Source organism: Urtica dioica, chromosome 12 (assembly GCF_054948205.1).
Source record: "Urtica dioica subsp. dioica isolate 48M chromosome 12, U.dioica_male_clone48M_v1_H2, whole genome shotgun sequence".
Lineage (NCBI taxonomy): Eukaryota > Viridiplantae > Streptophyta > Magnoliopsida > Rosales > Urticaceae > Urtica > Urtica dioica.
In genome coordinates, this window is record NC_142767.1 from 22684861 (window position 1) to 22707791 (window position 22931).

The 22931-nt window shown below is 32.2% G+C and overlaps 3 protein-coding genes across 3 annotated transcripts; all 3 read right to left on the reverse strand.

Moving 5' to 3' along the window:
- Positions 1-6528: 6528 nt before the first annotated feature.
- On the reverse strand, positions 6529-8298 carry LOC149380500 (Heavy metal transport/detoxification superfamily protein). Its single transcript, XM_089603705.1, has 2 exons — positions 7939-8298; positions 6529-7104 (listed from the first exon to the last, which is right to left on the reverse strand). The coding sequence occupies exons 1-2, from the start codon at positions 8063-8065 to the stop codon at positions 6770-6772; spliced, it is 462 nt and encodes a 153-aa protein (XP_089459831.1). The 5' UTR covers positions 8066-8298; the 3' UTR covers positions 6529-6769.
- A 3580-nt stretch (positions 8299-11878) lies between these two features.
- On the reverse strand, positions 11879-14368 carry LOC149380501 (Heavy metal transport/detoxification superfamily protein). The gene is made up of 5 exons (XM_089604430.1): positions 14008-14368; positions 13731-13899; positions 13463-13635; positions 13287-13377; positions 11879-12726 (listed from the first exon to the last, which is right to left on the reverse strand). Exons 1-5 carry the CDS (start codon positions 14029-14031, stop codon positions 12233-12235), a joined length of 951 nt encoding a protein of 316 aa, XP_089460556.1. The 5' UTR covers positions 14032-14368; the 3' UTR covers positions 11879-12232.
- Positions 14369-19449: 5081 nt separating this feature from the next.
- Positions 19450-22008, reverse strand: ILL3 (IAA-leucine-resistant (ILR1)-like 3). The gene is made up of 5 exons (XM_089604262.1): positions 21602-22008; positions 21389-21514; positions 20658-20972; positions 20447-20575; positions 19450-20041 (listed from the first exon to the last, which is right to left on the reverse strand). The coding sequence occupies exons 1-5, from the start codon at positions 21947-21949 to the stop codon at positions 19679-19681; spliced, it is 1281 nt and encodes a 426-aa protein (XP_089460388.1). The 5' UTR covers positions 21950-22008; the 3' UTR covers positions 19450-19678.
- Positions 22009-22931: the final 923 nt, after the last annotated feature.

Consider the following 22931-nt stretch of genomic DNA (forward strand, 5'->3'; position numbering starts at 1 on the left):
TTGATAAAAATATTGAGCGTAAAAAGAAAGGAAATCAAGTAAATATCGTTGAGGGAAATTTAGTCTAAATTCTTATCAAGAATCTATTTGTGTAACTTTTTAACTGCCAAACCTTTTTATGCAAAATATGTTATTGGCCTAACTAATCAAATTTATTTGTATTTGGTCACATTTTTAATAGAGTATGCATCATATATGCAGTGTGTTCTAACTTCTAACTACAGATAAATAATTGAAATTAATAAGTTTGCAAAATGATCGAGGTTGTTTAAAAAATTAACGAAATAGTCAAACTTAAAATAATATATATATTAGGTGGTTATAAAAAAATTTCCCTTCTATATAAATTATATAGCAGATATAAATATCTTATATATATCAGCACATGTACACTAATGTTTGTACGGAAACAAACGGAAGAAAGGCTACCGTTTGTTTATTTTGGCTCACGGAAGTGCCAAACTTCCGTGAGATGCGAAAATGACAGTGGAACTTCCGATATTTGGCGAAAATTGACAAAATGGCATACGAAAGATGACAAACCAATATGTACCGTTATGCGCATTTGTGAATGCTATGCATACTCTTCAATCTCAGCCACTCTCAACCACTTGAGTGATTTTAACATTCAATCTCAGTCATTCATTTTACTTTAGATTTGATTTTTTATTTTTTATTTATTTACTACCAGAATTAGTGAAAATGTTAATTTCCGTTATGCCTAACGGAAATATCTTTTCCGTTAACGCCCGAAAAGTAAAAAAAATGCTTAACGAAAATATCATTTCCGTTAAGTCGTCACGGAAGGGACTTTAACAAAAATGATATTTCCGTTTCTTTCCAATGCTCGGATGTTTGGAACTTCCAAATAATCTACAGGCTTGCGGTGGTTTCTAACTGCTTGAACGCTGTTTTCCTGGGAGAACACGACTCATTTTATTGTCTTCAAGTAAAAAAAAAAGTACCCCAAACAAAAATTCATGAATATTGTAATCTTTTATATTTCATTGGTTTCCTCACATGGTGAAAGCCAAATAATGAATTGAAAGGGATATACATATATACAAATATATGTATATGTATATATATCACGTATAAAAATTGATTAGGTAAGCATTCAAATCAAAGATATTAAGTCAATGAAACCACAGTATCTCTTATAGTTTGTCTAAAGTTTAAGGCATTAAATTTAGGGCTGAAAATATTTAAATCCCAACATGCATTTATATATTCACATGTAACCTATTTAATAAACAACGTCCCATATGAGAAGAAACTCCTCCGATCTGTTATATATATGTGGAATGGTTAGAACCTCAGAACTGAATGACAAACCAACAACCGAATAATATGGGCAATAATGCTTTAAGAAGGTAAAACATATAATAGCCATTCATAAATCCGAAGTATATATATTTCTAGTTTGATATGATATGCAAATATGGAATATCTGTGCTTATGATATGAAATATTTATAAATTATATATGCACTTATTCTGGTTTCTCTTATCCACAAATTCATGCCTTATTTATTTGCTTATATTTCGGAATTAAAGGTCCCACGTAATTATCTTCAAAATAAAAAGGTCCCATGTAATTTGTCACATTGTTGATGATCATTGCCATATACTAATTAAAATATTTTCTCTCTCTTACTAATTCCTCATCATTCGGCTATTGACATATATATGAAAAAGAAAACATTGCATCCATACAACAACAACAAAAAAAACATTGCATTTAGTTTCATCATTATCAACTCTCCGCCTTTTCCTCATTCACCTCTCCATAATAATTTGTGGCTTATTGGATTGAATCAAATAATCACAAACGTCCTGCCTATTACCTTCTCTATATGATTGATCAAAATTTTTGGCAATTCAATTATATTATTTCATATTTAAACTTCTATAATTTTTCAGATATACTCCCTCTTATTTTGAATATGATAAAATGCTACCATATTATGAACAATAGAGTTGAGCGAATTTTTAGAGTATAACCAATAGTTACTTGTTATACGAATTAACAATTTCTAAGGTCGATATTTATTTGTATGTTAATAATTAATTTTAGCGTATAGACTTTTTGTACCCAAAAAAATTATTAGGAGAGCTAAGTATATAGCTCATTTATATCTTATATGTTAAAATTTTAGATTAATTATGTAAAATTAATTAAATAGCTCAAATTAAAATCAAATGAATCATATTATACGAGAGTTAGATATGAGTTGAATTGTATGCTTGATACTTGAATAATTTGAATGTATGAAAAGCATCAGGTTATTTAAAACAGTTTCTTTATATTTATTTATGTTTGTTAAAAATTAGTTTACTGTTTCAACATGTTTTTATTCATACATATCATATACTTGATTACATTGAATATTTATGCTTAGATTACAAATCATTCTTGTAAAGATCAAATGATGAAGACAAATTGTCGTCTCTGAGATTGAACTCATGTCCTCTTGCATGAAAAAATCTCACAGGAGGAGGTAGTGACACCTAAACTACATGCTTGTTAAATTTCTTTATTTTAGTAATGTAAACGCCGAAAAATGATAACAATAAAAATATCACCGAGATACTCGAGTTAAGACTTGATCTCTGCAAAATGTTTTGGTAAAAGTACCTTGTTTAAACTCAAGGCACAATTCTCACTCAAGAGTCGAAAATAGTAATCAGCTCAAAGAGCAGAGGTTGGCAGCTCTCAAGACTTGTTCAACTAAAATACTTAAGTCTGAATACCTACATACAAAGCTCTCGATACAATTAAGTTATATAGATAGTTTAATTACTTAAGTCACTTAGATTCTATGCCTTGCTATCATTACGTATCCTTGATAGCACGTGGAAGAGATTATCCTCAAGCTTTGAAGATATGTTTGGAACCAAGAAAATAAGATGAAAATATAAATAGAAAGCGATTAATACAAGGAAGTTATAATTAAAGTCATGATTCTATTTTGAATTAAAAAAATGAAATCCTTCAACTTTCTACATGCGAGGACCCAAATTCGTGTTTATGTTCTCACTATTTTCTTCTATTTCTATAATATTTTTCAGGACTTCCAAATACAATAAAAAAATTTGAATCGTACTCTCATGTTTTATTTTTCTTTGAATTTTTAATTTTCCTTGAAAAAATTTGCATTTTCCTAGTGTCAAACGAGATTGGATCTTAAGGGATCAATGCCAATGGGGTTGGCCCTACAAAACGCCCCATAACGAGTAAATAATGACAAATTCAGGTTTCTAGTAAAATCAAGAGCTTTGCTGGTTGTTGGAAAATAATGTGGATACAACTTTACAAACTTGTGTATAATTATAGTTGCTAGCTACTTTACCTTTTTCTTATTAACCGGTCCCCATATATTAATTATTTTATGGAACCATATTATGCATACACAAAGAATTGAACATTAATAACTAATGATCTCCAGCAAAAAGTGAAAATCTTGAATTTTATCTACCAATATATATATATACTATTGCATACATTTATCTTTAGTATTCATATTGCACAGGTGTATATGTATGGATTGCCATAAATATTGACAGCTTTGATATGTCTAGAGAGAGAAAAAGAGAGCTCTCAATCAAACACACATATATTTAAAAAAAAAAAAAAAAAAAAAAAAAAAAAAAAAAAAAAAAAAAAAAAAAAAAAAAAAAAAAAACTCTCCCCGCAACATCTCTATTCACTGCTTCCGAACCAAAAATAATAACAACTAAGAAAAGGAATCTTGTCATGAAAGCCACAGATCTGAAAGATACTCAATTCTGAAGAATCATTATTTCCTGATGAAAAAAATGTCGCTACATTTACACACTGTATAGTAATTAACAGCACTAATACATGTCGATCATGCTCAAGAGCAATCATTTTCATGTATATATGTATATGTGTATGTATCTAGAAGTAAAGAAGAAAAGAAGAGGAATGATCTTGAGAAAAAATAGAAACCCTAGATGAAGCTGAAAATGAAGAAGAATTTGGAGTAGAGCGAAACACTTGGAGCCTCTCAGTGGCTCGTGCCAGAGCCGCCGTGTACTCTCCCAGAAGCTCCGCCACCACCGCCACCATTATCATCGTATGTATATGTATATGTGTATATATGTGTATATGTATGTGGAAGTAGAGAGAGCTTTTGTGTCGCTACTTTTGTTGTCAAGTGTTTGAAAGAGAGAAGGGCTTTATTTTTGAAATGTATGGTTATGAGAAATCCAAATTTATAAGCCAATGTTTTTCATGGTGTGTTTGTTTGTGTTAGGTAATGTAAAATATAATAATATTTAAAAACCTGAAGTCAAAATAAATATGAGTGTATCAATCATAACAAATTAAGCATATATACATATATATATATATATATATATATATGTATGGTTGGATAGCAGATATGGGGTCTCATGAAATTGTCCAACTTGGCGTGGCATTGATTTTGTGTTGGTTGCGCGTAAAATGGTTTGTTGCTATTCACATCATCTTTCGACTGTTCTCTGTAATCACTTATCCTTTCGCAAAGGAGTAATATCGCAAAAAAGAAGAGATAGAAAAGCCTTGATGCTGACGTGGCATCGTATATTATTGGAAATATATATATATATATATATATATATATTTTAGATATTTTGCTGTTTTGTAAACTTGGACAATATATATGCCACGTAGATCATCTCTCTCTCTCTCTCTCTCTCTCTCTCTCTCTCTCTCTATTCACGTTTCATTATGTTCATTTTTTTGTTTTTTTATCTAAATTATGTTCAAGTTTTGTATCGCAAAATACTGGTATACAATTGTTGTTTTTTTTAAATACCCATAGAAAATTCAAAATTTTGGTGATTTCCTTGTTTTGTTCCATAGTATGTAGTTTCGTCGATAAGTATAGTGGTTATAATATTTTGAATTTTTATAAAATTTTCGTTGATAATCCCATAATGGATGTATTAATAAAATTGTAGCACTGATATATGTGTTTGGTATATTTAGCTTTATCAAGACTTTTATGCATGACTTTTCTTTTAGTTCCTGATCATCTTATGACCCAATAAGTCGTAGGAGCTCCTTCGTGGCATAATTTCTTGTATGGACTAATTGAAATCAAAGGGGTTAATAAAGTTATTCACATACGCGTGTGAGCAATCTATACCCTAAAGTATATTACTTTGAGACTTGAGTCGTATATATAATCGATTACGTACCGACATTAAAAAACTAAGAATAAATGGGATTAGGAATTTCACTTTCTTCTAACTTTTTTCTTTTCTCAATTAGCTTTTTCTTTTGGTCAAGCAAATAAAAAAAATAAAAGAAGTCTTCAAAAATTTTCTCGTCTAAATACATTTCCAACTATTGATTTTAAGTAAAACTGTTTACATTGTCATTCTTGAATGCTATATGTAAAAATATTTTGTGAATATAGAATGATCCATAATGCATGTCAATGTAATTACTACCTGTATGTAAATGAATGAAAAGAAAATTGATAGATCGTTTTAATATTAACTAGATCATAGAAAATAAAAAATATGGCCTATTTATTTGAAACACTTTTGCTTGTTTTAAATCTCTGTCTTGGGAGAATGAAGTCCACAAAGATTATCAAGATCCATAGTTTGTTTTTTTTTTTTTTTTTTTTGTTGTTGCTTATGGGGCTATAATACCATATATGTCCTCCAAAAGCATCCAATGAAGACCACAGAAAATGTCAAATCCTGCCTAACTTTAATACCAAAAACATCTGACCCGAATTCGCTAAGAAATCATAATATTATTATAGAGTTTTTTTCCCTCTTAATCTGTGTACGTATAAAATCTAAAGTAGTGAATAAAGAAAACTAGTATAATCTAATATTTTGTTTCATATACATCTACACACTCACACGAAGTGACGTTTGAATTTTTTGTTTAGGAATGGTCATTATGATAGCACTAATTGATACCAAACAAATGAAGAAAAAACAATATTGGCATATGAGAGTTCTCCATATAATTTATATCATATGAAAATAAAACGTCTAACTAACAAGTAGACCTGATTGAAATACTCAAAAACAAATTTGACAATTGAAACATATAGGATTAATTATATTTTTACAAACAACGAGGAGGAATTAAGTGTTACAAACTTACAACTATATATCATCCTTCACGCTTTATTGTTTCAATTCGTTTTTTCTTTCTTAAAAATTTGGTCCTTCTCTCTATTTTTGAGCGAAATTGTCATTAAGTGCTCCAAATGTAGAAAGTCATCAAATTATCCTTCAAGAACTACTCCTCTTTTTCATGTTGATTAAAAAATTATTCTTCTTAGTTCAGAAACTCTCTTTCTCTCTTCCTCAACAAGATTTCTGGTTTGAGCTCATTGATAAAGCTTCCCACGGATAAAATAACCTTAACGGTATTCCTATATATCTTTTCATATTTTTTCCTCCCTATAATAATATAGAATATTCATAAATATATATTGCTTTCGTAATATTTGTTTTTTTACAAATTTGTGGTGATTTCACATTTTTTTCTTAACGAAGGATTCTCTAAAAAATTAACAGAAAGATTTATCAAAGAAAAAAGTTAAAATGGTAAAAATGACAATTTGAAGCAACGAGAGGTGAAAGTTACACCTGCCATAATAAATAGGGGTAAATACGTAATTAATTCAAACATATAATACGAAAGAGAAATTTACAAATTACTTTTAGGTCTATTAAATGGTGACATTTCTTCTTAGATTGAATCACACAACTCTACTTTGCATGCATCAAAATGAATGTGATCTAGTGAAAACCTTCTTCATTGCCTTCCAACTCAATGAGCGAACCTTATAGAGAGCCAAGGATCGCTTGGAAAAGGAGCCCATGGAAATATAGCGTTTTGGAGGGAGAGACTTTGGTGATTGTTTTGGTGATGACTCATCATCATCATCATCATCACATGATTGATTATCATCATCATGATCATCAATATTATCATCAGGATTCCAAAACCTTGCACCTTTTCTCTTATTCCTAATAGTTGCCAGAACATCATATTTGTTGCATATTCCCCACACTGTTACCTTCTGTTGGCTATAGTCAACGCTGACCGAGTATATTCCTGAGATTGAACGCCCCAAATTGGATTAGTTAGCGTATGTATAGTATACATGCAGGTATGATAAATGATTATTTTGTTACATGAATTGAATTATTTTTGGACATCTACTTTACTGAAAAATAGCTTAGCTATACAGTGTTATAATTCTGGCCGTATAATTAGCTATTTCTTTATGCAATAGAAATATTTAGTTATAATCAGCTAATAAATATATCTTAAAAATACAATATAAAGACAAATGGGAATCGCTGTGGCCCAAATTAGATTAGTTAGCGTATGTATATTATACATGCATGTATGATAAATGATTATTTTGTTACATGAATTGAATTATTTTTGGACATCTACTTTACTGAAAAATAGCTAGCTATACAGTGTTATAATTCTGGCTGTATAATTAGCTATTTCTTTATGCAATAGAAATATTTAGTTATCAGCTAATAAATATATCTTAAAAATACAATATAAAGACAAATATTGAGAATTGCTGTGGCCTTGTAGTATATTATGAGCTTTTGAACTTAGACCATTAAACTTAAATTTTGATCAATTTATTCTCTGGCTTAATTAATAATTTTCAACAATCAAGTCCCTTCGCAAAAACTTATATAACTTTAAACAATAATTAACAACTGATAAACACAGTTAATAATTTCAAGTCTCTTGATGTGTCAATTTTCGTCGAAAAAATTATAAGTACAAACAGAGCTAGGCTTAAATTTCCATAACAAATAATTTTGAGACTAAATTAACAAAAACTACAAATTTGAGCTAACTACACACATGTATATATATAGTGTCATAATATTAATATTCATATATCTCATGGTTTACCTTTAAGATGAGACAATGCCTTCTTCATTTTCTTCTCACATCCGTAGGAGTATAAAGGAACCATCATCTCCACATATTGAGCCTCCACATTATTTTTATAAGCCGGGACTATTTGTAGATTTTCCATAGTATATCAGTTATATACCGTCCAAATATATAGACCTTTCTCCGATCGAGTTCTCTCTCGTTGCAACTCTTTGAAACTTTGTCGTTGTTATTCCTTCTTTCATGTCATTCTCTAGCTTATCAAGGGCTTTTATATAGAGCTATTGATACATCCATAGCCTCTTTCTTTTTCCATTACTAAAAAGACATTTTTGGTACCGTTGCTTTATCATTATTCATACACGTTGGACTTGAGTCAATCGCTTCCTAATTAGGATTTAAGATACTTTGATTAAGGTATAAATGGAAAACATAGGGTTTGTGACAAGGTATGGTGCTAAGATGTGTCAGCATTTCTTTTGGATGACCATATTTGAAAAGGCCTTTATGTTTTCATAATACAATTAATATTTTTTTTTTCATGGGATCTGAATAAGTACAAGAGACTTGGAGTTTTTGGCTGCCATGTGGGATGTTCTTCATTTGCTTTGGCCACAAGAGAGATCCATTGATCGAACTTGGGAAAGTTAAGATGATTTGATCCGAGAATAATAGTTTAAAGTTAGTGTTTAATTAAGTACTTGAAAGTATAGACATATTTATATTTTAGCCCTAATTAATTAGTGAAATCCAACATGCACATGCATGCAAACGACAACACTAATGCACCTTTATCTTTTAATTTCACATTACACGAACTATACAAATATAGAGTGGTTTATATATACATAAATATATAATCAATCTCTCGCTCCATGGCTGACATTGCTGGAAAGATTGTGTGACGAACAATACAAATATATAGATGGGTTTTTTTTTTTAATGTCATAGAGAGGTTCATATGTATATATATACACATGTAATCAATCCCTCTCTCATTGGCTGACATTGCTCGAAGGAGTGTGTGTGATTAATATAAGATTGTCGGAGCAAAATAATTTAAGAGGGTTTATGTATAATAAGGGTTTTTTCTTTTCTTCAAAAAAATTAGGTTAATAACCAATTAAAATATTTGGAATTACTATATAGCCAATGTTTTGTAAATTTTAGATAAATAGTCATAAATATGACGTGACATAATAAATGAAAGTGATTATTTATTTAAGATTTACGTATGTAAATATATGAAAGTGACTAATTAATTAAAATTTATGAAACATTGACTATTTAACAATGTCAAATCATAAATGTGACTATTTATCTAATGGATTTTTTTTATTAATCATTAAACTGTTAATTACATGCAATAATAATACTCGCTACTTAGGAAGTTTCAACTACGTGTAAATTGTAAACTACTACAACTTCAAACCGATTGTTGTTACTGATGTCCAAATTGCAATATATATTGGAAAAGATTCAAGCAAAACTCGCGGATTTCTAAAAAAGAGAAGTTAATACTTTGAATTTATCAATTATCTGTTACACTTGTCCCCTTCTTAATTTTTGTCATCTTTATAGTCAATAAAGGAGTTTTCCTACTTTTCTTTTATGTTAAGATAATCAAGAAGTTTGTTTGCATTACATATATACATTGGCGAAGCCAAAACGTGGACACATGCATGCATATGATTCGTTACTCTTTATCCATAAATATTACTTACGTATATCCACATGGTATATTATCTTATTATTTAGTCGTTTTATTTTCATTTACACATACCTAAAAAATAGGCGTGATTATCATGAGATCGACATGTAAAACTTCCATTTCAACGTCGCTTTCTATCTATACACAACCTTGTCACACCTTTATTAACCGGCTTACCTCACAATCACATTGTCTTCCACTATATAACCCTTGAAAATATACATGTTACTACTTACTAGCCATCTAAGCATATGGTTTTTTATTTTTGTGTGAGAGACAAAAAGACAATAAGTGAAAATATGGCATATGAGAACGCAAGTTGATGTCGTTTTTGATGGGCCTACAGAGATGACTCAGAGCTCAACTACACATTGCATGTGAAACCCACACCTCTGATTTCTCTTTTTGGAATCTCAAGCCCCACCATTTGTCAGAGTTTTCAAGTAATCCTATGTGTTTTCTGACATGTGACATGCACAAGAAAACATATCTTTACATTCAACAACTTCTGCTAATTTGGTTGGAGAATTGTGTATTAGGGAACATAGCTAGTGATACCTCATCGTATAGCTCATAATTAAATAACACCCACAGTACTAATAGTTTTATGTTTATTATAATGATGCTGTTGAGGGTTGGCTCATTGTTTGTTTGTGGTATTGTTTTCTTACGCAATTCTGATTTAAAAATAAAAAATAAAAAATTTAACTCATTTATTTATGTCTAAGCTCGCTTAAAAATTGCATTGTAATTGTTTTGTTTTTCGTGTTTGAACCAATTTAAATTGCCGCTTATATTAGCAATTATTACTCTATATAGTACACATTATATCTATATTTTCTTTGTAAATATTTTTAATCCCAAACTTTTACTTTATGAATGATTAAAGTTCAAATGATATTATAATATATACAAGATATATATACACATATGTAAATCATCTACTCCGAAAGTGGCTTCTATATTTCCTTTCAAAATGAAAATGCCAGTACTGTGCATGCAGATGGAAGGGAAAAAAACTACAAAGGCAAAACTTTCTATGATTGATTCCTTTCTTCCTTTCCCTTTTTATTTCATTGGCTTGATTCAGACCGGCTTTTACCAATATAACTTATAAGATAAGACCACTATATATATCTATAACTTTTTTGTCAGAACCACCGTTATTTTTTGTATTGATTGTAATGCCATAATCATATGGGACCCTGATGCGTTTATGAAGAATATTTCGATCCAATTTATATCTTGCGCAGAAAGTGAAAGCCTGAATAATGCTGGTTTTTATTTTGAATGCATACAGGATCAGCCTTCACCTAGAACTAATAAGATGAGATATATACAAGCCCTGGATATATATATATATATATATATATATATATATATATATATATATATATCCAGGGCTTGTATATATATATATATATATATTAAATATATGATGTATGTGTACGTGTCACATAAACTGATAAACATATGCGATCGATCATTATATGTGTAGTAGACTAGGCACTTAATATAATTATCTTCCAATCAATGTGAATATACCTGTTCACTTGCAAATTACGTTTGATACTTATATCTTATATTACTAAGTAATAATTGAATAGAGCATATAAAGAAAGATCATATTATATCTTTTAATATATATAGCTCTACTATTCTAACAAAAAAAAAACGGTTTAACTAGACTACATGTGTTAGCAAAAACAGTTTTTATTCAAATAGTGATTTTTTTCCCTAAATTAATTTATTGGCTAAATCACTTCTTAGATTATTTTATTAATTTGTAATGTTTACTATTATTCATATTATTTTTATTCTGAAATTCAACTCCAATATTATTGAAAATATTTAAAATTAACTTGTAATTCATATTTAAATACTATTGTTAGATTGAAACTATCTTACTTTAGAAATAAATAAATATATTTATTTACTTATTCTTGTCGCAGTTAAATTATTATTTAATTAATTCCTTTCCGAATTGAAAAAAATATGCTCTAATTAAGTTGCCTAGTTAGGGAGTTTATTAAAAATTAAGTATATTTAGAAACTTGACTAAAACTCTACAAAATTAACACTTTGATGACTCGTTTATTTACTAAATTATATTTATGGACAATAAGGTCACTCCCTTGATTCAAGACTCTCTAAGCCAATGAAATAAAAAAAGGAAACAGGCGGAACTTTTTATGAACAAGGTAGAATAATGATAAAAATTTATGTGTGGGCAGAACTAATTGATTTTAAAGTAACAAACTTTCAAATATACAAGGCAGAAGCAAGTAATACAATATGTAGAGCACAAATATGATACATAATGGAGAGAATGTAAACAACCTAAATTAATGATCAAACCACTCCCCAACAAGCTTGTTAGAAGAGATAAAAAAAAATACTCATTCCAAATAAGTGGTGGATAGGGTTGTAACAAATTACATATATTTTTTTCTTCTCTTTTTTTTTGTTATTAATTATATATTTATGAATTACTCTGTCATCAAATTTAAATAGGGGGTTTAATTATATATGTGATGGTATAGTACATGATTATGAGTGTATATATGACCATAATCAATTATGATGATGATATGATGATCATGAGATACAACATGCATTTGGATTCTCATCACTGAAGAGCTGAGGTGGAGGGATTCTCTCAATCATGTAGAGAGGTTGGTGATATTGATACATCATCATCCTATTCATATTTTCTTCATGATGATGATGATCAATAATAACCATATTGTGATTAATATTTTCTTCTCCAACTAATTCCTTCTTCATCCCTTCACCATCTTTTTTGTTCTCTCCTCCGGCTTCTTCTTTCTCTGCCTCTCCCTCGGCCGGCTTTTCGGCTCCCACTTCTTCGGGCTTCGCTTCCTCCGATGGCTTCTCGGCTTCCTTGCTTTCTTTCTCTTTCTTCTCGGGCTCAGGCTCAGGTTCGGGCTCGGGTTCGGGCTCGGGCTGAGGGACAATTATCGCTTGCTTTTTAGTCCTTCGATAGACATAGTCAACGAGCTTGTTCGCGTCCATTGTCCCGGTCACCGTCACTTTTCCGGTGCTTAGCTCAGTAATAGCTGTTTGTACTCCTGTACCAAATTAAATACACAAATTATGTATATACAAATTACTTATGAGCACATGGCGATACATAGCAGGCTATAACATGGTTACAATTACAATGAACTCGTTTTTTTATGATGAACACGAATTGATTGTCAGATCAAAAAAGTTTAGATTGACATAAAGTATTTTTGGACTTGAGTTGAGAAACGATACCCTCAAGTCAATAAATGCATATTGTGAAAGTGCCATATATCATATGTGGGACCTTTTATTTTTAATTTTGTGGCTTCTCTAAAAATAAAGTCTAGCCAATATATCTCCTTTTAGGAGTCCCTTGTTCAATACCAACTATATATTTGAATCCCAAAAATAACAAGAAAGAAAGAATAAAAAAAAGGTATCAATTTATAATTTCTTGGAATTCCTTATGTTTGGTGGCATAAAGATTGTCTTTCTGAACTGCTCTCTCCAAATATGGCACACGTTACCATAAAAGGGAAGTGCATATATAAATTAATTCTATATGTTACCAAATAATAATATATAAGAATTAATTGCAAACACTTTTGAGAATATATATCACCTCTCATTTTGAGAATCTTGGTCTTGAGTTGGTCAGCACAGGCCTCACAATGCATGTTCACATTGAGCTCAACCGTAACTGGTCCACTTACCTAAATGAAGTCACAAACAATATTAATATTAATGGGTTCTTTTGCATGTGAATGAGTAATTAATTAATTAATTATAAACATATACCTGAGACGTGATTAGTTGAGGAATAGGTTCACCCTCAGAAGGAGGCAAAGGTGACAAGACTTGAGTTCGTCGTTTAGTCCTCTTGGTGATCTTATTGCACACCGCTTCAGGATCAACTATTCCCTTTATCGTCACTTCGTTTTTAGCCATGTCTATCGTCACCGCTTCCACTCCTGAATATATAATATCATCAACCACATATATATACATCTATATTAGAACGTATGTTGAGAGAGAGAGAGAGAGAGAGAGAGAGAGAGAGAGAGACCTCTAATTTTCATGATGGACCTCTCAATCTTCTTAGCACAACCAACACAATGCAAGTCCACAAATAAGACAAAAGGAGGAGCTGGTTTTGCCTCTTCTTCTTCTTTTACTTTTTCTTCTTCTTTCTTCACCTCAACCACTTTCTCTTCTGCCTTGTTATTCACTTCTTCCTATATATAATATGCACAAAAATCAAACAATTAATAAGCATTAATGATATTCAGACATACATAAGGACATATACGAGTGTAATATATGATCATATTCTGCAACATTACCTGCTTAGCTGCTTCTTCTCCCATTTTATCTTATGTAAGACTCAAAATATGATGAGGACGTGTGACAAATATCTATGACAATATGAAGGAATGAGAAGAGAATGTAGGGTTATATATGTGAATCATAGAATGAATTATGGACGGTGGGGTTTTATTCCAATTTACTAAATAAAATCATATATCTCTCAAAAGCCAAACTGTGTGATTCCTGAGCACATGCAGTGCCACTAAGCACACAAAGATTGCTTCTCTATATTCTTTTTTTTTTATAATATATTATCTTCTTTATTTTGACTTCAATTTCCAAAGGCTGAAACAAATAAAAAGTGAGAAGGAATTGAGAGACAGAAAAAGAGAAGAGGGGGAGAGAATGCAGTTCTGTGGTGGCAAATTTATAGAGGGAAAAAGGTGAAGTAGTGATTTAATTAATAATAGAGAAATAAGAGGATCAGTGTGTAATTAAAAAATATATACTTTTTCACCACCCCCCTATGATATGGTGCGTGTGTGTGTCATAAAAGTGTAACGTCTTCTTCGGACAACCTGTATATACCTTCATTCGAAGTTCTAGCCACGAGTGAAATGGTAAAGATAACATATAAATTAAGAGATATCATGACTAATCACGTATTGCATATCATAAGATAAGCGTACGTATATATATATATATATATATATATATATATATATATATATATATATATATTTTTGTAAATGTGTGATGTGTATAAGAATTTTTGTGTTCCATCTTTCCAATCAATATAAATTACGTTATTATTTTATTTTATTATTACTATATTATAAATAAATTAAAAAATGATGACATGATCTATTCTAATTGGAGAGAGGCAACAAAAGTGATTGTCTCTCATTTGTATATTTGTATCTCCTTTGATATTTTTCTATTCAAATTTAGTCATATCATCACTCTATTTTATTATTACATTCTGTGATTGTTTAAAATTGAGTCAAAATATGCCGGATTCCACAAGCAATATTATTTTCAGTATTAGCAGTATACAAGAAGAATTTAAAGTGTGTAAAAAAAAAATTACTATGAAAACGATCGTGGATCAGATCACGTCGAGATGATCAAGCTTAATTTGAAGTACTCGTTTTTCTCTAATTTTTTTTGTAGAAGCTTCAAAACAGAAAGCAATATTATTATGATCGAAGATCTTACAAAGTCAGCAAGACTCTAGATCACATGTTGACATGGTCTTCGAGATGATGTAATTTCATAAAATGGTTGGGCAACCACTTTATGAAAATCTTCTATATAGTGACAATCGATTACTGACTCAAAATCAATTGATAATAAGATGAATAAATCATGGTTTTATAAACTTTGTTATGATGATCATTGACACATACAAAATCTCTCAAGAATTAATATCCAAGTCTCGCCAATATTACAATTTTAATGCTATGGTCAACTTTTTCTTCGTAGGATGTTGACATCCTTGCTCGCTATATCCAAAAAGAAAGAAAAAAAAAATCCAATTAGCCAAAACAAACTAACACCACAATAATCAAGATGACTGAAAAAAAAAATCTTAATCAAACTACTATATCGATGCCTTAACAATTACAATAATAAACTTTATTTAGTAAACGTGATGAATTTGAGGTAATCAAAGTCTATGAGTTTCCTTTGCAGTTTAGATCTTCACATACCGACCTTGATTAAAAACTAAGTATACTTTCTACAGTCTTTAACTAGTAGATTCCCAAATACTAGGATAGCTTTTCTAGAAAAATGACACGATCGATGAGAAAAATTAGTGTTGTAGTGTTTCGTCTACGGTCCTAATTAATACAACCCACTTAGCAAGTACTTAGGCCACAAGCAAAAATAGCTAAGCAAATAACACACATCCATTTGCATATAAAGCACACTGAGTCTTTGGGATCATTGAAACGTGAGGATGACGAAAATGTGTTTAAGTTTTGCGTGTAAAGATACACAATTACAAAAAGACATTTCTCACATGGGTTGTACACACATCACATAGCTTAACCTCTTTTTTATTTCCTTTCTTCACCAACTAATTATTTTCATTGCCTTTTTTGTTTTTTCCATTTTAGACTATTATAAAAATTAATAAGGATGGGGGCTTTGTCAAATGGTTTTTGTCATTCATGCAAGTGATTTTCTCTATTTCATTCCCATTTTGTTTTCAAAAGGAAATAGTGTTTTTTAATCATTTATTGAGTTTATTCTAATCTATTCAATAAACTAGGAATTAAAGTCGTTTTTTTTAACTCAAATTAAATTCGGGTTGAATGTCACTGAATAAAAAGTGCGGAAAAATATTATTTGGAAGCTATGGTTAAGCACAAAAGGAATATACATCTATATATATATATATATATATATATATATATATATATATATATATATTCTCGGACTTTATAACTGTCAGGTTATAATCTCTTGAAAGCATAAACTACAGAAGTCCAACTGAATTTGAGAATAATTTCATATTTTCCATTTTGGAATGTTAGATTTACGTTTGGTAATATTGATTTTGAGATATCCTCTCTGTATATGTTTCAAAATGGACATGCTATTTTCCTCTCCCATAACATGGTTCTTTACTAGCTTGACAAATTGCCTATCCATTTATGGGTAATTGATTTGCTTTGGTTCATATCTTTCTTCTATCTATCAAATCAAAAGCAAACCAACTAACCAACTTTGACAGAAAAAAAAAAAAGTAAAATAGTTAAATTACAATCCTCTTTCCTTAGTTAGGTTTGTGTCCCAAGTTTTAATTTTTTTATGAAAAAAAAAAAAACTTTGGAGAAAAAGACTGACCTTCCTTTTGTGAATATATGGAAAGATGAAGGACAAGGTCCTATGCACAAAAGTTGTAACACGTGAGAATGACTCAGCTAATAAGGGACATTAAAAAATTGTCCCTTAATTGGATGGGTTTTTAGTTGATTTCTGACCTTGAATTCTCAACCAACTGTGCTTTTTTCTGTCTTCCCTTAGTTTATTAACATAACAAATTTTACCTGAAGCAAGGTTAAATCAAGTTACTTTAGCCAAAAAGAAAGCACAAGTGAAAATATGGGTTGACTTCTTTGATCATCTTCATTCTTTTTCCACTATTTACCAAAATGCGAATTTTTTTTTCCTTATACTCCAAAATTTGTATTCAAGATTAGTTGTATTTAATTTCATTCTATAGTCTGAAGAATCTAGAATATTTCCTGGGATAGTACACAAAAGTAATCAAACTCAGCCACCCAAACTCACCTTTTCTTTTTCTGCTAGACCTAAACATGAATGATTGAAAAGTATGCTTGTATTTATGCAATATTATTATTACTCTAAAAAAACAAGATTTTGAGGACTATATGGCTCTCTTTTATTGGAGGCAATCAACTGACTAAACATAATGAAAATCTTAAGCTCATGATATATAGATCTCATGTTAATTATAAGAGACATTAACCAGCGTTATACACACACACACATATATATATATAATAAAGAAAGAGAAAACCTTCAATCGCTGCGGGAGAAACCTAATAGTTGGAACTTGGAATCTCCTTTCTACCCATATTACGTTAAATAAAAGGCATATATTAAGAAATTAAAATAAAAACCACTATCCTCGTAGCTACGAGAGGCTGAAGATTCGATAACAAAGTTTAAAATGTATTATATATGTATATTCTTTTCAATCGTAAATGATTGTTGTATGATTATGTTGCTGACCGCAATATTCATATGTATACATATATAGTATATATATAAATATCTTGAACAATCATGGAAATGAATGTTGACTGTAGAGAACAGCACAGAATATTAGTTTTGAGTCTATTTATTGCATATATCTCATTTTTCTCTTCTATAAGAATAACAATAAGACAAACTCGTTAATCTCTGGTCTGTTGGATTCCGGCTTAGGAGGGATGTGTAAAAAAAATATCTCTCTTTTCATAATAATCATAGTTTCTTTCAAATTACAAAAAATATAGAATTGATCTATCCTAACCCATATGTATATAGTGGAACTACTTTATAGTCTGGCCAAAGGAAAGCCATGTCCTTTACTATAAGGTGGCTATTTATGTAGCAGCAAACAGTAACTAAAAGATGATAATGTATGAGAGAAAGAGAAAGCGATTGATATATACATATATATATATATATATATATATATATATATATGTATAAATGAATAGCTGTAGAACATGCATTGGTCTAAACAAACATGATCAAAAGAACATCACTCAGTCCTAATGCTGTGTTGTGTTAGAGGAGACCTTGTTTGGTCCACTGAGAATTTTATTAGTCGGACGACACATTTCTTTTGGTTTTTAGCTATTCATTCATGGTGTGTATGTATTCATAATTTCTAGTCAAAGCAAGTTATCATATAGGTCCACGATATAGTATCTTTGAAGAAATCAAATAGCAAGTATGCATTAATTATTGTGGCATATAGATAGATATGGGAATGTAGAGCTAAATAAAAACAAAATGTGGAAAAGGGAAACATGCTTGCATGGTAAGGAATGTGGAGCGAGCGACTTGGTTCAATGCATGTATATATTTGTGAATGTATGTACGTAGTTATGATGGGTCTCCTTTTTTTTGGTTACCTTTAGACACAAACAATCAAATCAAATTCACTGTACTCTCATACAAACAAGGCTTATCCTTTCGCCCCCCTAAAAAGAAATGTTTATGGAAAAAATAAGACTTCTGTTAGATACAATTTAGACACCAAAATGAATTGCATATCACATAGCATAAGTATTTCTCTCCCTCCTTTTTTTTTGTCATGAAAGCTTGCTTCCACTTCAGTTGGAAAACCAGATTACCTACGGATCGGCGGATCCAGACTTTTTGTTGATGAGTGGAAGTAAATATTATTCCGTGGGAGAGCAAAAATAAGTTACATAATTTTAGACCAAACAAACCAACTCTTAAAATATTAAATCTTCAAGCTGCGAAATAAAAAGAAAAAAAATTCTTAAAGGTGAAAAAAAGACAACTTAATTGTTTGTAGATCATTGCACTGATTGAAATGTCGAAACTTGTTACGAGTATGCAGCATTTACAATTTACCGCGTTTCCCCACAAGTAAACTATTTACCAACGCACATAAAAAGTTTTTTTTTACGTAAACTAGTTACCAATATGCAAATAACGATTGATACTCTGAAGAAAAAAAATTAGAGTTTTCCTATAAGTTCGAAAATTAAAACTAGAGTGACATATGACGGGAAAAAATTGTCGGAGGTTTCTAGTCATTGAGTTGATAACATTCATATTGCGGCCAAAAAAAAATTACAAAATATAAGCTAATTATCACATATAATGTCAAAATAAATGTTAGTAAAAATAAACAAATATAATTGAAATTTGGAGAATTTTGTCATTGCTTGTCATCTGTAAAGGCGAAAAGAAAAGAAAAAAAAACGTAATAATGCATTCCCATTGTTAACTTTATTGCAGAAAAGAACAAGATACAATTATTTATCTGATATGAGTAATGCTGTTACACTGTATTATTATTTGCACACTAGCATGTCGTTTACAATATACAGTGTGTCGTTTCTCTGGTCTGAAAACGACAAGTCGTTTCTCTGGGATGAAAACGACAAGTCGTTTCTCTGGTCTAAAAACGACAAGTCATGGTTTCTACAGCCCGCTGAGATACATCTCGGCGAGGGCAGCGTAGAGTGCAGCTCCGAGCGGGAGAGCGTCCTCGTCGATGAAGAAGTAAGGAGAGTGCGGGGAATGGACGGCACCGATTGACTCGTTTCTGATTCCAATGCTCAGCATCGTCCCCGGAATGATTTGCTGATAGAACGCAAAGTCCTCGCTGGCCATCACTTTCGTATCCCTCCCGACCCTCCGCGGGCCCACCATGAGCTCCCCGACCCTCTTCACGTGACGGTGAAGCCTCTCGTCGTTCGTCACCGCCGGAATCTGCGGGTATTCGTTTTCGACCAAGTCCACGATCGCCGTGCATCTGTGCACCAATGCCTGCCCTTTCACCACCTATAATTAAAAAAAAAAAAAAAAAAAAAAAAAAAGAGATGTCATTTGGATTCAAGAACGAGCCGAGCGTGGATGTCACTTTTGTTGTTTCCTCGATCAATCTCTGTTATTGGCTACGAGGTTAGTTAAAAGAGTGAGAAAAGAAAGTTGAGTACTTTATACTTTCGTTATCTTTGTCGGGGATATTCCACGAATTTGGTTCGTTCTATGAAGCCGCGAGACACAAAATGGATACTCTTATCGGTTTTTGACCAAGCCCGTAATCAATAACAGAGGATTGTTTGGAGATCTTGTAATCAAATACGCTATGGAGAGTGAGAAAAGAAAGTCGAGTACTTTCTTTACGGGGAAATTCCACAAAGTTTTCTATTTTTTTTTTTTTTAACATAGATAGATATGCATTACCTGTTTGAGTCGACGAACGAGTTGGTGCAAACCGTCGGTTGTGAGACACCTCAAAGTGCCTCCGAACTCAACTTCCGAGGGAATCACATTGAGCGCGCTCCCAGCTTTGATATACGTCACAGACAGAACCTTAAAAAAAAAAAAAAAAAAAAAACACGGATTGTTCAACGAGATTCGAACCCCGTTTCGGGTGAGGAATGGATATACGGACCTGGCTGTTGAGAGGGTCGCTCTCCCTCGAAACGAGGTGTTGGAGAGCGAGGACGGCGAAGGAGGCGGCGACGATGGGGTCGGCGGCGCGGTGGGGCTCGCCCGCGTGGCCGCCTTTTCCGACGATTCTGACGCGGAACATTGAGAGCGCCGCCAAGAGTGGTCCTCCGGCGGTGGCGATGCTTCCGGCGGGAGTTTCGAAGTCGACGTGCATCGAAAATATGGCCTCGGAGTCGCCGAGAGCGCCGTCCTCGATCATCCGCGACGCTCCCGACCCTCCTTCCTCCCCCGGCTGGAATATCAGCCTCACTCTTCCCTTCATCGTTCAAATATCGACGAAATTCGATGTTCAACACGGGACACAGTGGATTTCTAGAATTGCATTTCAACGGAACTTCTATGCATTATTGAATTCACAGGCATTTCATCATCTAGAATGGAATGCCCTTAATGAAATTCACAGGCCTGTATTTGTATTTCTAGACTCTCGAATTAGAAAGAATTCTATCGCATCATTGCATTAGTACTAAATTAACAGGCATTTCATCGTCTACAATTGAATCCCCTTAATAGACCATCGACTTCTAACATTGTTCCAACATGTTTTTTCCTCCCAAAGCTAACATGTTCTTACCCAAAGCTTCTTACTTTCCGCTCACCCATATAGTCATCACTCATCACAATCAAATAAAAATTAAAAAACGAAAAAAAAAAGAAAAAAAAAGGACCAACCTTGAGTTGACTTTTGCGTTGACTGAGCAACTTGGCGGCGCCGAGAAGCATGGTGGCGTGAGCGTCGTGACCACAGCCATGCATTTTGCCATCCACTTTGCTCTTGTGCTCCCACTCGACAAGCTCCTACGATGCCCATCTCGGATCATCAAAACCCAAACGCAGAAAAGGGAAAAGAAGAGATTCAATCTTTAATTTCGATATATATCGTACTTGCAGAGGCAGAGCGTCCATGTCGGCGCGGAGAGCCACCACCGCCGGAGAAGAGGCGTCGCCGGTGATCTCTGCGACGATTCCGGTGACGGCGAGGGGATGGGAGTAAGGGACGCCGAGGGCTCGGAGCTCGCGGCGGATGAGAGCGCTGGTGTTGTGTTCCTGAAATTTGAGTTCGGGGTTCTCGTGGATTTGGCGTCTGATCGAGACCAGCCATGGTTTCAGCTCTTGGGCTCTTCGGAGAAGCTCTTTCGCTGGGTTTTGTTTATCTTGAGCTGATTGGCATCGGAGGAATAAGAGAAGGAAGATCGAGAGACACGTGAAACTCAGAGACCCACAACAACCCATCTTTTTTTTTTTTTTTTTTTTTGTGATACCGAAAACTAAATTATTTACCAACGCACGGATATTCCAAAAAAAAAATTATTAAGAATTTGAGTATTCCGATCAAATTCAATAATTAAAATGAAATTAATTAATTAAATAAAAGTAAGGAAGTGAAATGTTTTCTAATAACGACCCGTCGTTTCACTGCTTTTAAAAAACGACATGTTGTTTCTGTGAAAACTTAGTTTCTGTGCTCTACAAAACGATATGTCGTTTCCAGACTCTGAAAAACGACGTGTCGTTTTTATTCCCTGACAAACGACACCTCGTTTAAATGACGTGTCGTTTTTATTCCCTAACAAACGACACCTCGTTTCTCTTTTCTAAAAACGACACTTCGTTTCTCTGCTCCTAAAAACGACACGTGGTTTCTACTCCCACAGAGAACCCCCCGAACTGAAATTCCAGGAACGCAACACCAGCGCTAGATATCGAAATCAAAGCTTGAATCTTTTTTCCCTTTTTGTGGTTGGGAATTGATGATCGGCGATGGGGATTGCCAATTCAGTCAACAAAAATGGAATCATATTAAAATAAAAATACGGTATTTAATGAACTCCCATGGAAATCAGCAACTTTCTTATTTCATTCCAAATAAGCCCTATTTCTATCTGTCTATATAAACAAACCGAGATTGAAACTTTCCCAAACCCTAAAACTCTCTCTCTCTGGCATTGTCAAGGTACAAATCTCCGATTTTTAAATAACCTTTATCATAAAGCAGATATTTACTTTTCTTTTTTTTTTTGTGATTCATAAATCACGAGGTAAAAGAAATGGCTTCAACGGTGGGTTGGACTTGGATCATCATCATCGGCGGCGAACGAAGAAGTATGTATCGTCGTGAATAATGCCCAGGAAAGAGCGAAGGACTTGTATTATATCTACTTTGTTGATCTGAACTAGAAAGACTTGTATTATACAATAGATAATAGCTTTATTC

What these genes read in the sequence shown, in the direction of transcription:
- LOC149380500 (XM_089603705.1), bottom strand. Translation starts at nt 8,065, where the DNA reads ATGGAAAATCTACAAATAGTCCCGGCTTATAAAAATAATGTGGAGGCT. An exon ending in GGCATTGTCTCATCTTAAAG is followed by an intron (nt 7,105 to 7,938) that starts GTAAACCATGAG and finishes GTTCAATCTCAG; the next exon opens with GAATATACTCGGTCAGCGTT.
- ILL3 (XM_089604262.1), bottom strand. Translation starts at nt 21,949, where the DNA reads ATGGGTTGTTGTGGGTCTCTGAGTTTCACGTGTCTCTCGATCTTCCTT. An exon ending in TGGACGCTCTGCCTCTGCAA is followed by an intron (nt 21,515 to 21,601) that starts GTACGATATATA and finishes TGGGCATCGTAG; the next exon opens with GAGCTTGTCGAGTGGGAGCA. An exon ending in TCGTTCGTCGACTCAAACAG is followed by an intron (nt 20,042 to 20,446) that starts GTAATGCATATC and finishes TTTTAATTATAG; the next exon opens with GTGGTGAAAGGGCAGGCATT.
- LOC149380501 (XM_089604430.1), bottom strand. Translation starts at nt 14,031, where the DNA reads ATGGGAGAAGAAGCAGCTAAGCAG. An exon ending in CTCAACTAATCACGTCTCAG is followed by an intron (nt 13,378 to 13,462) that starts GTATATGTTTAT and finishes GACTTCATTTAG; the next exon opens with GTAAGTGGACCAGTTACGGT. An exon ending in CAAGATTCTCAAAATGAGAG is followed by an intron (nt 12,727 to 13,286) that starts GTGATATATATT and finishes AATTTGGTACAG; the next exon opens with GAGTACAAACAGCTATTACT.